At 41.5% G+C, this 16,245-nt stretch overlaps 1 protein-coding gene across 1 annotated transcript in view; it reads left to right on the forward strand.

Moving 5' to 3' along the window:
- The window catches only part of SUGT1 (SGT1 homolog, MIS12 kinetochore complex assembly cochaperone), a 40,685-nt gene that overhangs the window by 4,903 nt on the left and 19,537 nt on the right, over positions 1-16,245 (forward strand). Inside the window, exons 3-10 of the mRNA XM_080917032.1 lie at positions 320-410; positions 1,625-1,694; positions 2,273-2,343; positions 6,912-6,965; positions 7,401-7,417; positions 10,433-10,464; positions 12,148-12,244; positions 13,345-13,452. Of these exons, the coding sequence (XP_080773158.1) occupies positions 320-410; positions 1,625-1,694; positions 2,273-2,343; positions 6,912-6,965; positions 7,401-7,417; positions 10,433-10,464; positions 12,148-12,244; positions 13,345-13,452 (540 nt within the window). The remainder of the gene's footprint in view (positions 1-319; positions 411-1,624; positions 1,695-2,272; positions 2,344-6,911; positions 6,966-7,400; positions 7,418-10,432; positions 10,465-12,147; positions 12,245-13,344; positions 13,453-16,245) is intronic.

Consider the following 16,245-nt stretch of genomic DNA (forward strand, 5'->3'; position numbering starts at 1 on the left):
GCTTTATTTTTTTCTAGGTACCTCAAATTCTGCAAGGTATTTCAGCCTTTTCCAAATGAGGAATTCTGAGTTGGTCTATGTATGTCAGTTGAGCTTTGAGGTGTAAATGAGATGATAATTACTATTTATTGAGCTCTTACTACGGACCCAGTATGGTTTGGTATTGTTAGGAAGAAGTAGGATTCTCTTACAAGGACAAGCTCCTTGCTTGTTTCCTTATTTTTTTTTTCTCTAATAGGTTATTTGACTCTAAATTAAGTTTTTAATTAGAATTTGATGGCTTTAAACTTTTACTGACTTTCCACTTTTTTGTTTGTAGGAGCTGACTAAGGCTTTGGAACAGAATCCAGATGACGCACAGTATTACTGTCAGAGGGCTTACTGTCACATTCTTCTTGGGAAATATCGTGGTAACGTTTCTTACAAACCGTTTTGTCATTTTCTAGTTTACTTGTGCCATTTTCACAAGTCAGTGTCCAGATGGAGTGTGTGTGCACCCTGTGTGTGCATGCTCGAACTTTGCACATACTTGCATTTGTGTGTGAAAGCCAGAGGACAAGCTCGGGTGCACTCAGGATTACTGCCCACCTCTTTGAAAGACTGGATGTCTCAGTGGCCTAGAGCTTACCAGTTAGACTAGACTGCTAGCCAGTGAGCCCCGGGGATTATAAATCACACCTGCAGTTCTTGCGTGCTGGGGACTGTGCTCAGGTCTCTGTGCTTGCAACTGAAGGCCTTCTTCCATGGCCGAGTCATCTCTCCATCACCATCCTTGAAAATCTTTAACTTGGTTTTTCATGAGAGAAACACTTTGAGTAACATTGAATTAATAGTTGTCTTTTCTACAGTGGGCAGAGAATTTATAGAGATAGTATTCATAGCGGCAGATTTACTACTTTCCTTTTGTCAGCAACTTTTAATAAAAAAATGTATTTCTAAGTTGAGTGATTTTTAAAAAATTGACTATCGGGTTAGGCAAGACTGTGCCTATGAGTTAAATTACATGAATATTGTTAAGGAGGAGAATAGATAAGCTGTAGGACACAGCTTTGTTACTGGTGACAGATGAACTTGAGGGAAGAGACCTCAGCAGTTACAAGCGTGGGTATTGCACTTCACAGAGGACCTGAGGTCTGTCCTCCGCACCCGAATCAGGCTGCTTGGGACTTCCACAACTCTAGCCCCAATAGATCGATGCCCTTTTCTGGCTTCCCTGGGACCTGCATTTTGTGGACAGACAGGCAGATCTGCAATTTTAAAAGTAAGAGGGGAGCCAGATATTAGATCAAATGAAAGATATGAAAGTAATACTTAAATTTTATCTTGGCCTAGTTTCCCCTTATTTTCAGTCATTTGGCCTTTCACCAGTTTAAAAGGTTAAGAATAAAGTACTGATTCATTTGTTTTACATTATTATTTTATGTGTGCCTCTGTGTGGCAGCTTGTGTGCTGCAGGATATGTGTGGAGGGCCGAGGACGAGTTGAGGGGGTCCGAGTCTGGCCATTGCATTGAGGTTGTCGGGTTTGACAGCTGAACCACTGTGCCCCCTGATTCGGATTCCGTGTGTAGTGTGTGCTGGCTCTGAAAATACCTGATGAAATAACCTTACCTTTTTATATACAGATGGTATTGCCGATGTAAAGAAGTCTCTTGAACTCAGTCCAAATAATTCTACAGCTATTCTGAGGAAAGGGTATGTAATGTGTTGGGTTTGGACTGTAGCCAGTAGGTGTTGATTTGTTGAGTCAGTTTGTTTTAAGCTATTTATACGTGTTGTAATCTTACAGTACTAACTATGTTAGTATGTTAGCTGAAGTGTGGATTGCAGATGTATGAGCTTTAAAGCCGTGATGATTGAAATACCTGCAAAGTATGACGGAGCCGATGGCCGCTCTTTCAGCGAAGCCAGTTAGCTGTGTTTAGTAATGAGCAAAAACTTAGTCTACTTTGTGTGTATTTGGTAAGTGCTGCTCATTACCACTCATAAGCAGGACATATTTAACTGAGAACCTAACTCTTTTGCATAATTGTTTTGGCTTAGAACATATGAATGTATTTGTACGGTTAAATCAGATTCCTCAGAAATGAGTATGGAAATTGAGTTTTAATGGCCATTACACTAAATGGTATAGCATGTAAGAAAACTAGTTATAAGCATAAACTTGAAATAAATTCTTTTTCAGCATATGAAAGTCAAATATTTTATTTAGAAAGGCTATTTTCTATGACTTAATGTATGGATACTAATTTGTCTATAACGTTCTCACACAGGATATGCGAATACCATGAAAAAGACTACGCTTCTGCTTTAGAAACGTTTGCAGAAGGACAGAAATTAGATAGTAAGTATTAGTTACATTTTTATAATGAATATCCTTTCTGGATCTTAAATACTTAGATTTTGTTAAAATCTCATTGTCCCAGAAACCCAGTACTCTCTTTTAACATTATTTTGTGGCGATATTAGGATTTGAATTCACTTAACGTTTGATTAAATTATCTCTCTTTTAGCATTTAAATTACAGATAAACTTTCCCATTAGAAACCAGAATTAGGGTCTGGGGAATAGGTTAGCCGTTCGTGCACTTATTGTCAAACGAGAGGACCAGAGTTTGGATCCCCAGAACCTTTGAGTGCCAGGTCAGGGTGGTAGCTTGCTTTTAATTCCAGCTCGGGCTGGCTGGGGCAGAGGGTTTCTGGAGTAAGTTGGCTATCCAGAGTGGCCAAATCAATACTCTCTGTGATTGAGAGAAGGAGAAAGATTGCTGACATCAAGTCAGACCTCTAGACATGCACATCTGTTTTCTGGTGTCACAGACGCTGACAGAACGTCTCTCTCTCTCTCTCTCTCTCTCTCTCTCTCTCTCTCATACACAAACACACACGCACACACACACATGAGAAATTAAAGTGGAAGGAAAAAGCCAGAAACTATATGTATTTATTCAGTGTGTTTTCCCATTAATTAATCTTCATATATATCTCCCATCCCCATGTGCTCTTGGGAATATTTGTTGAGTGCATGCGACAGCCAGGGGTTAACCTCGGGCCATTACTTAGGAACTGTCCTTGGTTTTTGAAATGGAGCCTAGCTTGCTCCGTTAGGCTAGGCTGTCTGGACAGCAAGCTTCAGGTATCTACGAATCTTTGCCTGCCTCGCCACTACACCTGTCTTACATGAGAGCTGTGGGCCACGTGGAGGTCCTTCTGCTTGTAGGGCAAACAGTACCAACTGAGCTGTTTCTCCAGAATGTGGTAGTGCTTTCTTCTACTGGAAAAGTGAAAATTCAATTCGCTTTTATGTTAAAAAATGTTAGTGGAGCTAGAGATGACTCAGGTTAAGAGCGCTGGCTGCTTTTCCAGATTAGATTCCCAGCATCCACATGGCAGCTCACAACTCTGTATAGCCCCAGTTCTAGGGGATCCCACAACCTCTTCTGGTCTGTGAGGGCAGCAGATAGGAACAAGGTGTGCAGGCCTACATGCAGGCAGATGCCTGCGCACATCAAATAAAAAGAATTAAGTTACTCAGATTGCTAAAAGAGATTTTACCCCAGTGTCTTTTTATGGAGAAGTAAATTAGTAACTTTTAGAACATTTGTGAGATACAGAAGAAAAAGAAATTTCTTTTTTTAAAGACAGTTGTATATTCAACTCATTGTGGAGCTGAGGGTGGCCTTGACCTTGTGGCCTTCCTTCACTACCCCTGGAGTGCTAGGTCACTGGTAGACACCAGCGTACTGAGTTTCTATGGAACTGGGTAACCCACGGCTTCCTGCAGACATATCCAGTTATATTCTCAGGCAAAAATAATTTTGAAAGTATTATGCTTTCTCCAAAGTGTCAATGTTTTTGAGAAGTGTGTATGAATATTATCATAGTTCCAGGATCTAGTCACATAGAGGAATTATAAGAGCTAGAAAACTACAAGGTAGATTTTATACGTAGATAATGATAGGAAACTTCATAATCCTAATTGGATTAGTTTGTCTTTTTCTTTTGGTGGAGCTTACCACGGTTCTTCATAGCAGTGGTTCTTAACTGGGAACAGCTTAGCTTGGGTGGGGGTGGGGGACTTTTGCCAGTGTTCAAACACATGAGTCTATAGGGGTCTTCAGAGATTCATCCAGACACTTAACTTATCAAAAAGCAGATCACATGCCTCCAGTTTCATTTAGGATATACATTACCATTCGAAATTGTCATCATTGTGAAATACTGGACCGAATCAAGACAAAACCGTCTGGATAAACTCTAAACTCTCCATGTCTGATGTCAAATTACTCTTCAGCTCTCCAGCTCCCTTTGTCTTTGTTAAGTGCAGTAAGCTTCTTTCTCTTGGGCTTGGTCTACTCCCTGTGAGCAGCTTTCCCCAGAAGATTTCCCATGGCTCTGGCATCTTGAACATCTTAGGGTCCCTAAGGCAGCTTCGATGTTACAGCTTCTTGTTCCAGTGTCTGGGATCCACACAAGATCTTCTGGGCTTCCCATAAGGGCTGGTGTCACTTTTCCAGCTCTGTCCTCTGGCACTCTAGGCTCTGGTTGATCTACTCCACTGCTGCTGCTGCTGCTGTTCTTGGTGATCATCACATGGAACTGGCATTGCCAATACCCTGGGATCTTGTACAGCAACTAGGCTTCCTTATCCTCTCACAGGCTCTCTTCATGCTGCCAAGCCTTAACTCCTTTGCATGACCCCTTCAGCCCTGGGCTGTCAACTGCAACCGAGGCTGCAACTTAACCTGTGGCCTTCCATGGCCTTTCACAGTGCTGAGCCTCAGCTACTTTAAATGACCCCTTCATGCCTTCAGAACCGGGACCACCTGGGTGACTCTTACACATTATCAAGTCCAACTGCAGCATGAGGTACAACCTTGGCTGTCTCTGGAACACAGCTTCTTTGAGTTCTCAGAAAATACTTCACCTCAGTGATGCTAGTCTTTCCCTTTCTCTCTTTTTAATGAATAGTTTTATATGAAGGCTGGCAACTACAGCCTCCCCTATCCCCCTAAAAGAGTTCAGTGGGCAGGAGTTGGGTTCTTCTGGTGGGGTCACCTGGCCAGCTGGGGGTTAAACTAGGACTTGGACCACTGCCTCTTCTCTTTAGCTTTCACCTGACCTTGCTGGGATACCAGGCCTTGTACCTGGGCCAGCAGGGCCTCTGCTCTGCACCCCCTTCCCCCAAAGCACAGAGCTTTTCTAGGGAAGGTGGCTCTCTGGAAGGATGGTTTTCATTGCTGGCCAGGTGTTTCTGCATCTCTCTCAAGGGATCCAATCAGTTTTGATCTTTTCATCTGTTCTTGTGCCTGGAGGGCAGCCCTTTTACCCTGGGGGGAGCTGGTACCATAGAGGTTGAGTTTGGGCCTTTGCTGCACTCTGGCCCAAGTATGTCAGGATGCTTGTTTAAAATGTTCCTCAGGCTAAATGAGAACAAGTCTGTGTTGTGTCATATAAGTGAGTATAATATGACTACCGTAGCCACAAGTACAGTCAGTCTCTAGGCCACATCCTCAAGTTCTCCACTGGAACCTCTTGGGCCAGGTCTGCACAGTTCAAATCACCCTGAGCAGCATGGTCTTCCATATTCCTGCTGGGATGACCCATTAAGGCCCGCATAAAGAATGCCACTGCCTTCCAAAGTCTCCAAATCCACATTCCTCCAAACAAAAGCATGGTCTGGCCCATCACAGCAATATCCCAGTCCCTGGTACCAACATCTGTCTTAGTTAGGATTTCACTTGCTATAAAGAGATACTATGACCAAGGCACCTCTTATTAGGGACATTTAATTGGGGCTAGCTTATAGGTTCAGAGGTTCAGTCCATTATCAAGGTGGGAACATGGCAGCTTCTAGGCAGACATGGCACAGGAGTTGAGTTCTACATCTTGTTCCAAAGGCAAACAGGAGAAGACTGGTTCCCACATGGCTAGGAGGAGGGTTTCAGTGCCCACCCCCACAGTGACACTTTCTTCAACAAGGCCACACCCACTCCAACAAGGCCACACCTCCTAATAGTATTACTCCCTGGGCCAAGCATATTCAAACCAATATGAAAATAGAAGCAATGATTTAGGGTAAATGTCCTGGCATCAGTAGTGCTTAAATTTGTTTATCCACGTTTGGGCACATGAATTCTTTGGCTGTTCATTTGAGAAGTCAGAGTATTGCTCTTGGCCAATTTAAAGCATCTAGTTTTCTAATTCTGTGATGTGAGACATTCCATATTCTGTATTCTTTGTTCCTTCCTTGTATAGTAAGAGGCTTTTATTGGTTTGGGGACTAATAGAGTATTTAAGACCAGTGTTTAATAACAGTAATTCCCCAGAAGAAAATAGTGCATCAGTGCCTAACATTTTGATAAGGCATGAATACTTAATTTTATAAATTGGGCAATTAAAACTGTATTTTTAGATTATTTAATAAACCTTTGATTACTTAGTACTTGACACCTTGTACTAGGCATAGTAACTTTAGATATTCTTACTTTTACTCTTCAGAGGTAAATTTGATTCATCAGGCATTCTCTTGTTTACCAATAGCTCAGAGGTTTCACAAAGTGTAAAGTAAGAAGATCACACAATCACAGGATGTGGTAGTTGGGTGGTAGCTGTGTTGTAGAGCAGGATGGAGGGATGAGAGCTGCTTGGGAATCCGATTCAAGTGCCTTTTCCACATGAGGGGAAGTTCCTCTAAAGTCAGGGCAGATGAGAACAGATCAGTGGTAAGTCCCTGTTACATTAGAGCATTAGCAGTACGGTTGCTGCAGTCTCTGTTTGAGTGGGAAATACCTATTTTATTGAGTGTTCAGTTCCCAGTGCCTAGACTACTTGGCCAGTAAAATTTGTTGAATTAATAATATGTTAATTATGCACATAATTTGGGATTTTACATGGTCTTTCTTTGTTCTAGGTACAGATGCAAATTTTGATATCTGGATTAAAAGATGCCAAGAGATTCAGAATGGTGAGTGTGTTAGGTAGGCTTTCACAGTTCTGTTTTAAAATAAACATTTAGAGATTTGGGTTAAAATATTTTTCTTTAACCTTTTCTGTCTTGGTTCTGGAAGTCAAACCCATGGCCCTGTCCATGCTGGGCAAATGGTTGCTCTACTAAGTTGCACTCCAAGCCCCAGTAGGAGACTGTGTTCTCCTGACCCTCATTTTCAGTCTTAATGTCAGAAGGAAAATTTGATGGTTTTGCTTTGCTAGTAGTATTATGTTATTACCAGTTAAAGATAACCAAGAAATCAAACTCCTGGGTGCAAAGTGGAAACAGTTTGCTTCATTTGAAATACATGAAAAATTGGTTTTTGGTAGATGTGTTTGCTGTAGAAATTATGCCTTTAGTTTTGCCTGTAAACGTACTGGTGTCTGAAAATGCTTTCCTTTTGTTTCGCAGGATCAGACTCTGAAGTGGTAAGTCCTCTCATCCTTCGCCTTTTGCTTAGTCATGTTCAATTTAATTAATCAAGTATATGTTCAGGCTAGGGCTTGGGACGAGCTCTCAAATATTAAACAGTCCCATTTAAATATTAGTTATCTGAAATACCTCATTTATAATCACGGAAAGTACAGGACTGTCTCAGTGAACTTAGTACACGGTCTAAGCTGATTGGGCTTTTGTCATCAGGATGATTATTTCCTATCTTTTTGAGAATGATTGTCTTCATGTGGCACTTCTTTACATAGGCTTAAAGTCAATTGCAGATGCTTCTGTTTGGTTCTTTCTTTTTCTTAAAGATTTATGTATGAGTTTTGTGGTTCATATGTACAATTATGTGCCAGAAAGAAGGATCAGACCCCATTAAAGATGGTTGTGAGCCATCGTATAGGTGCTGAGATTTTAACTCAGAACTCCTGGAAGAATAGCCAATGTATTTCACTGCTGAGCCATCTCTCTAGCCCCATTTGGTTCATTCTTAATGTTTAACAGTTAAGGATTGTCATGTTCAAAACATTGTCACCAATGGCAGTGCCAAGACTGCAGAGCTGGCTCAGTACTTGAAAGCTCTTGCTGCTCTTCCAGAGGACTCACAACCACACGGATGCCTGTTCTCATGTGGTGAGCAGACACTTATGTAGGCACACGTACACACACAGCAGTAGAAAATGAATGTCTTTAAACTACCATGAAGTTATAAGGCAAAATAACTTAAAGTATTTGAGTTTAATTTTCTGAAATTTCTTTTTATGTGTATTAGTGTTTTATCTGTGTGTATATCTGTGTACCATATATGTGTGTGGTACCTGTGGAAGTCAGAAGAGGCCGTCTCATCCCTGGGGCGGAGAGTTGGCGTACGGTTTTGAAGTGCCCTGTGGGTGCTGGGAATTGAACCTGGGTCCTCCAGAAGAGCAGCCAGTGTTGATAACTGCTGAGCCGTCTCTCCAGTGCTACTTTTTCATCAGTTTAGCCTTTTATATATTAGACTTAAATTATGGTATACTGTTTTAATGATAGTTGTCACATACATAGTCAATAAAGAAAATCACAATGAGTTGGGAAATGTATGTATAGTCCTGACTTGTTTTATGGATAATTACCTTTTTGAGATGTTTGTTCATCTTTTTAGAAAGATTTCCAGCAGGGCCTATAATTCAGCACTCAGAGGCAGAGGCAGACTGATTTCTTGGGTTTAAGGCCAGCGTGATCTACAGAGTGAGTTTCAGGGCAGCCAGGGCTACTCAGAAATACTGTTTGGAAAAACCGGGGGTTAAAAAACTGTAGCTGACAGAGCTATTCTGCTTCAGACAGATTTCTTGGATGTATGTAAGTATATAGTCAATGCATGTGTGTAGGTAAAGCTTACAACAGCTTCCAAAATTGAAGCCCTGTTGAACTACTTGTTGTTCATGCTTGCCCTTCATTCCTAGGTAACTGTGGTGAATGGGGACCTAAGTGAAGCGGTCTTACAAGCTGACTTCCTAACTTACCTGTTAATAGTGTTTTGTTCAGACCATGGACTATTTGGAATTCAGTCTAGGTTTGTTTGCTGGGCAGGCTTTTGTAATACTGTGAACGAAGAAAATCAGTTTAAGAAAGAAAGGTTTATTTTGGCTCATCTGCTTAGGGAGATCAGTCAAAGCAGTGCAGTCTAAAACATAGTGACCAGGAAGCAGAAAGGTGTGAGCAGACCGGATACCCAATATAACTTTCAATGCATTCAATTCCCCAGTGACTTCTTCCAAACAGGTCCTAACTCCCAGAATGGTATCAACTATGTCTAACCTTTGGGATCAGGGGATACTTAATATCTAAACTCTAAACAGCTTGCAAACAACAGAATGGCATTGGGCTAACAAAATCACATTTTGTCCAGTAATAAAACAATAAAACATACCTTTAGTGGTATATAACCTTTGTTTTGCTCCATCTGTCCATCCGTCTATTCATCCATCCTAATGTGCCTGAGTGTTTTTATATGTGCATCATGACATAAAGTGGGCATTGGATCCCCTGGAACTGGAGTTATAATTGGTTGTTAGCTGTCACATGGGTGCTACAAATCAAACCTGGATCTTCTGGAGAACAGTCAGTTCTCTTAACTACTGAGCTGTCTCTTCAGCCCCGATTTAGTCTATTTTGCCTGGTTCCAGGTTAAATTGTACTTGTTCCAGTCAGTATCTGAACTTGTTTCCTGTGAGCTAGCACTGGAGAGAAATTCCCAGTTGGCGTCACACCTCTAGAGTGGTTTTGCTTCTTTGGTTGCTTCCTTTTTCATTAGGGACAAATCAGAGACCACCTGCCTTTACAGAGCTTTAACTAGTGAGCATGTAGTTTCAGTGTATGGTTTGGGTAAGACTCATTTTGCTGGATGGGTCCGGTGGCTCACCCTTATAATTCCAGTACTTTCATTTTTTTATAGTTAGGGTATGTTGCAGAAATTCCTTAAATGTGATAAAATGGCCTTCTGAAGCTAATGCTTGAGATGATCCTTTACAGTTTCTAGAGTAGGGTTTGATATTCATAATTAAGCCTCAGGTTAAACCGTCTAAAAATGACTTTTCTTTCTTGACAGTCTCCTGTGGCCTGGGCTGGTTTTGTCACTGAGGATGGCCTTTCACCCCACTTCTTCCTGCCTCTGCCTCCCAGAGCTGGGATTATAGGTGTGTGCTGCTGCCACACCCACTGAAAACGTTAACCTGAACAGTCTGAGTTCTCTATCTCAGCTGAATATACTGCACAGTCAGTTTTTCTAGTCACATGAGAGAAGTTGTGTTGTTTGTTGTGGCAGGGTCTCCCCGTGAGCAAGGCTGGTGTGGTGCCCCTACTCCTCCTGCTTGGAAAAGCAGCTCGCCAGGCATTAAGATCACACACTCTACTTTCTCCATAATGTACAACAACAGTGCTCAGTTAGTTAATAAGTGAATTTTTAAAATATAGCTGTTAAACTAACATGTTAAAATTTTTCTCTTTCAAATTGCTAAAACCAGTCTGCGTCTCAGAGGACCCAGTCAAAAATCAAGTAAGTGTTTCTTTTCTTATAAAGAAGCCTGTGGTAAATGTGCCTAAAGAAGAGAAAATTATGGTTTCACAGAAGGCAGATCCTTAACTGTGATTTTAAATGTTTTCTAATTCAAGAGTAGTGTTACAGTCCTCATGAAAAATTTAACTTTAAGTCTGTACTAATTAGTATTAACATTTTAATGAATTCAAATAACTGTCATCTCTAAACTTGCTTAGCTTGGTTCCATATTGTGTTGCCTTTGAGAATATTAGGGAGAGCTGCTTCCAGTTCAGTTACTGTTAGCCATGGGAAAGAAGTAGTGGGCTACACAGAATTGAAATTTGACATACTGCTGCTGGTGTGTGTGTGGGGGGGGTGTGGGTGTGTGTGTGGGTGTATACACATGCATGCATGAGAAAGAGGTGCTGAGGACTGACCCAGCAAAGGCCTCATGCATCCTAGGTCAGCGCCATGTAGGTGAACTGTCTCCTCAGCCTTTGCTCTGCCTCTTATATTTGGATCAGTCTAACTTAGGAATGTGCTACGTGAGTTCAAAGCTAGTGCTGCAGTCACATAATGAATAGAAAAGGCTTTGACTGTGGCTTAGTCAATGAAATGCTTGCGCTGCACGGGTGAGGATCTGAGTTGGAGTTTGGATTCCCACCACCCACATAAATACAAAGTAGCAAAAGCAAACAAACAAAAGACTGGTCATGGAAGCACACCTCTCTCAACCTGGTGCTGGGTGGGTAGAGGAAGATGGCTCCCCGAGCTTCCTGGCCAGCCAGCTTGTCTCGCCATTTAATAAACTCCAGTTGAGTGGCAAACTCATTCAAAAAGTAAGGTAGGAAACAGTTACAGAAGACACCCGACCACTGTCCAACACACTCACCAGGCCACATGTACATGCACACAACATACAGAGTATTCTGTAGGCAGGTAAACTACATGTGTTCTTAAGATTATAGCAAAACCACAAGAGTTTGGCGTAGAACTTTGGCGTATCACTAGTTGTGAGGGGCCGTGCTGAGACTGTTGAAGTGAATTTAAAAGTGTGTTAAGTATACTGCGAAGCAGGCGCTTGTCCTTATTTTTGGGAATAGATTAGTGCTGGATAAGCAGCACTCCTGGAGATTTTAGTCCAGGCTAGTTTGGGAGTGAGAGAACACCTACATTTCCACTGCTTTTGTTGTGAGTACATGTAAAACACCCCTTTAAACACACTAGTCTTCCCTCAGAACTTGACTTACTCCAGACACTGCGGGGCATCTGTGCAGTGTTCCTCGTGGTTTCACCCACCTCGAGTGAGCGGAACTTACTGACACATTGACCTGTGCCCACTGTCTGCACTGCCATTGATTCAGAAGCTGCCTGCTTCGTCCTCTAAGCTGGCACTCACAGTGTGTCTGTAAAGAGTCAGCTGCTGAAGGGGTTGGTGGTGCACATAACTGGTAGCTGTTAAATTTCATCTTCTGTGGTAGCTTAAGCACAGCAGTAATAGGAACTTGGGGCATTGGGTCTAGAAAGGTTTGACATTGTCTACCTGCTGCTGGCTCTTCCACCAGTGCAGGTGATAGGGACGGGTTGTTTATAGCTGCTTTGTCATTTACTTCCTAAAGGTGGAGCTCTTGTTCTTACCAGACTATTAATTTGACAACTGTAAGAAAACCAGAAATTATATTAACATCTTTCTTTAAATAGGTATGACTGGTATCAAACAGAATCTCAAGTAATCATTACACTTATGATCAAGAATGTTCAGAGGAATGATGTACATGTGGAATTTTCAGAAAAAGAGGTACTTAGTGTTTGAACCTTACATAGTTTGTAAATTTAGTATATGAACAATCTATACCAGTTTATTAGATGTATTTCATTTCTTCTTGAAATAAAATAGAAAATACTAAATTAGAAGCATTGGTTTTTATTTGGTTTTTGAAAATTTGAGCTAAGATCAAGTTTGCAGTAGGCTGTCTCTGGAGGTGCTTGAACTTGATCTGACACAAGGTCTTGCTATGTGGCGGTGGCTGCCCTCAATCCTGATGCAATCCTCTCATCTCTGATTCTGGGGTACATGTCACTGTGCACTTACTGTGCACGGTGAACTGACGCTACCGTTGCTGGCTTATCTGTCAGATTTGCAGCGCAGAGCAAAACTGGGCTGACAGGAAGATCAATGCTTTGGTCACACTTACTGGTACATGTTACTTTAAAAAAGGTTTTAGTTTTAATACCACCACCTACCCACCAGCACCACACACAACACAACACTCACAAAAACAGTTTAGTTGTATGGGTTTTATACATGTCTACATATTTATTAACTATATCAAATAAACATGATTTAATAACTTTTTTCTTCCTCATAGATATTTGCAAGCAGTACGGTAGAATTAACATAATTTACATATGAGTAGGCATTTTTGAAAGCTGTATGCTATATTACTTTGTTCTTGTGTATTGTGTTTTCTTGGTTTGAATGTTAAGTATGTGTAATTAGATCTGTAATTAATACTATGCAACATTGCTTTCTTTCTACTATTTGGTTCTGTAGATGAAAATTCAAATGAGAGAGATGCCATGTGAAAAAAGAAAGTACTCTTTTGAAGTGCTTAAGTCTGACATTGTAGAGCTGGTGACCTTGTAGAGCTGGTGAGATGGCTTGGAGGACAAAAGCCAGGTCCCCAAGCCTGACATTCATAAGTTCAATCCTGGGCTTCCACATGGTGGAGTGAGAAAACAGACTCCTGAAACCAGTCAACACACACTCACACACAGCACACACAATCTGTATTTCTATGTAAAATACTTAATCTGCAACATTGATGAAATTTGTAGTTAAATACTTAGCCTTTTATATTCACTTACAAAGTATAATACTAATATTGTTTTCATTAGTTGTCTGCTTTGGTGAAAATTCCTTCTGGAGAAGACTACAGTTTGAAGCTGAGGTTGCTTCACCCTATCATACCAGAACAAAGTACATTTAAAGTACTTTCAACAAAGGTAAGCAAGCTAAGAGAAACTGAGATTTGTTCATGTATAATTGGCGTGTAGCTCTCAGTGTGTTAAGGATCAAACCCAGAACTGTGTGTGCTGGGCAAGTGTTCAACCCTGAGTCTACATCCCAGGCAGGGTTGCTCTTTTTAAGACATAACATAAAGTTTAAGGGATAAATAAATAAAAACAAATACTTTTTCCCCCTTAATTTTAGCTGTGATGGGTAGATAGAGATCATAGGGCATCCTGTGGGAACCAGTTTTCTTCTATCACATGGGTCCAGTGTAGCAAACTCAGGTTTGGGGTGGTTTGAATATGCTTGGCCCATGGAATGGCACTATTGGAAGTGTGGTCTTGGAGAAAGAGCCATAGGCATGAGCTCAAGACCCTCCTCTTAGCTGCCTGGTAATCAGTCTTCTCCTAGTAGTCTTCAGGTAAAGATGTAGAACTCTCAGCTCCTCCTGTGCCATGCCTGCCTGGATGCTGCCATGCTCCCACCTTGACAAATAACTGAACCTCTGAACCTGTAAGCCAGCCCCAATTAAATGTTGACCTTATAAGAATTGTCTTGGTCATGGTGTCTGTTCACAGCAGTAAAACCCTAACTAAGACAGGCTTCTATTTAATGTAGATATATCAATCAGCCTATTATTGTGTGTAAATGTGTGAGACACTCCCCTGAACATGTATGTGTAAAGGCTGGAGGTTGAAGTCAGGTGTCTGTCTTTTTATATTCTTCACCTTATCTTTTGTAGTAGGGTCTTTAGCTGTACTGCAGCTCCCTGTTTTATTTAGATTGTCAGACCAGTGAACCCCTGGAATCTGCCTGTTTGTGTCCTCATCCATGCAGAACAAACACCGTAGACTTCATTGTTCCTAACATTATGCATGTATTTGTATTGGGATATGTGCACATGAATGCAGGTGCCTAAGGAAGCCAGAGGCATTGGATCCCTTTGGAACTTGAGTTCTAAAGGTGGCTATGAGCTACCTGCTATGGATTCTGGAAACCTCTGATAGATCAGTATGCACTTTTCTCCACTGAGCTGTCTCTCCAGTTCTAACTGGCCTCTTCATAAGATTTGATACCATGAGTGTGGTCTGCTTTGGTGTACAAATACTCTGTCCCCCATAGTTTATAAGTACTGTAAGGAAAAATCTGCATTTTGTTGATTTCACTAGTCAAGCTGAATTTAGGTTATTTTGTTTGTTTGAGACAGGATTTCTCTGTACCCTTTGCTGTTCTAGAACTCACTCTGTAGACCAGGCTGGCCTTGAACTCAGAGATCTGCCCGTCTTTGCCTCCCAAGTACACCACCGCTGTCCAGCTCTAGGTTATTTTATCAAGAGGAAATGTTAATATAGTTGAATTACAGCTTGATTATATAATTTATATTTCTGTATATTTAAAAAATAATACACAATGGAATTGTTTTTTAGCGTATTTTAAATGTCATTCCAAAAGAGAAGGAAGTAGCATAACTTAGTAGAGAATATAAAAAAATTTAATAATAAAATCTGTAGGATATGGAGACTGATTCCTATAATCCCAACATCCAGAAGCTAGTGTAAGAGAAATGCTGTGAGTTTGAGGCAAGCCTGGGCTACAAAGTGATTTTCAGGTCATCATGCATTAGCCTGAGACCCTCGGCGGGGGGGGGGGGGGCAGTCTAAATAAAGCATGTGACTTATGCAACCCAAAATGAAAGATATAGGTTAAATGCACCTTGAAATGCATTTGAGTTTATGTAAAGCTATGTGATTGGAAAACTGAAATAGTTTATCATAAATAAAAGCATATCATAAATGAGTCAATGAAAAAGGAATTGTGTAGGTGGACATTTTACAGCAATCGTCTCTATTCCTGGAATTAGGGTCATGCTCGTCCTCTGTTGGAGTAGAGTTTGCATTGACTTAAAGAAAATGTGTGGCTTGTCAGGAGCAAAGCTGGCAAGTTATGAGGCAGCTGTGTGACACAGCGCTCTGGGGTGATGCAGAATGAGAAGAGGGGTGTCTGAGAAGTTAGGGTTCCCATTGCTGTGAAGTGACACCATGACCAAGACAACTCACATAAAGGGCCGCATTTAATTGGGGCTGGCTCACAGGTTCAGAGGTTCAGTCCATTACCATCAAGGTGGGAGCATGGCAGCGTCCAGGCAGGCATGGAGCAGGAGCAGCTGAGAGCTCTACATCTTGTTCCAAAGGCAAACAGGAGAAGACTAGTTACCAAGCAGCTAGGAGGAGGATCTCAAAACTACCCCCACAGTGACACGCTTTCTCCAACAAGGCCACACCTCCTAATAGTGCCACTCCCTGGGTCAGACATTCAAACTACCATATTTCACTCCCTGGCCCCCATAGGCTTGTTCAAACACGTGAGCCATAGTATAATGCAAAATATGTTTCGTCCAACTTCAAAAGTTCTCATAGTTTATAGCAGTCTCAACAATGTTGAACGTCTAAGGTCTCTTCTGAGATTCATCCAATCACTTACAAAATTAAAATCCAAAAGCAGATCACATGCCTCCAACATCACAGGATATATGTTACCATTTGAAGACATCATCTTCAAAGCAAGACAGGAAACCAGCGGGGCGAACTCCAACCTCTGCATCTCCATGTTTGATGCCGTGCCGTGGTCTTCAGACCTTCACTCCTTTCATTCTTGTTTCCACTCCTGTGAGCAGCTTTCCTCAGCAGGAGCCTGCGGCTCTGGCATCTTTAACATCTTGGGCAACTTTGAAGTTATGGCTTCTTGTACCAGTTGCTGAAATCCACACGTGATTTTCTGGGCTCCTC

Source organism: Micromys minutus (genome assembly GCF_963924665.1).
Source record: "Micromys minutus genome assembly, chromosome: 5".
Lineage (NCBI taxonomy): Eukaryota > Metazoa > Chordata > Mammalia > Rodentia > Muridae > Micromys > Micromys minutus.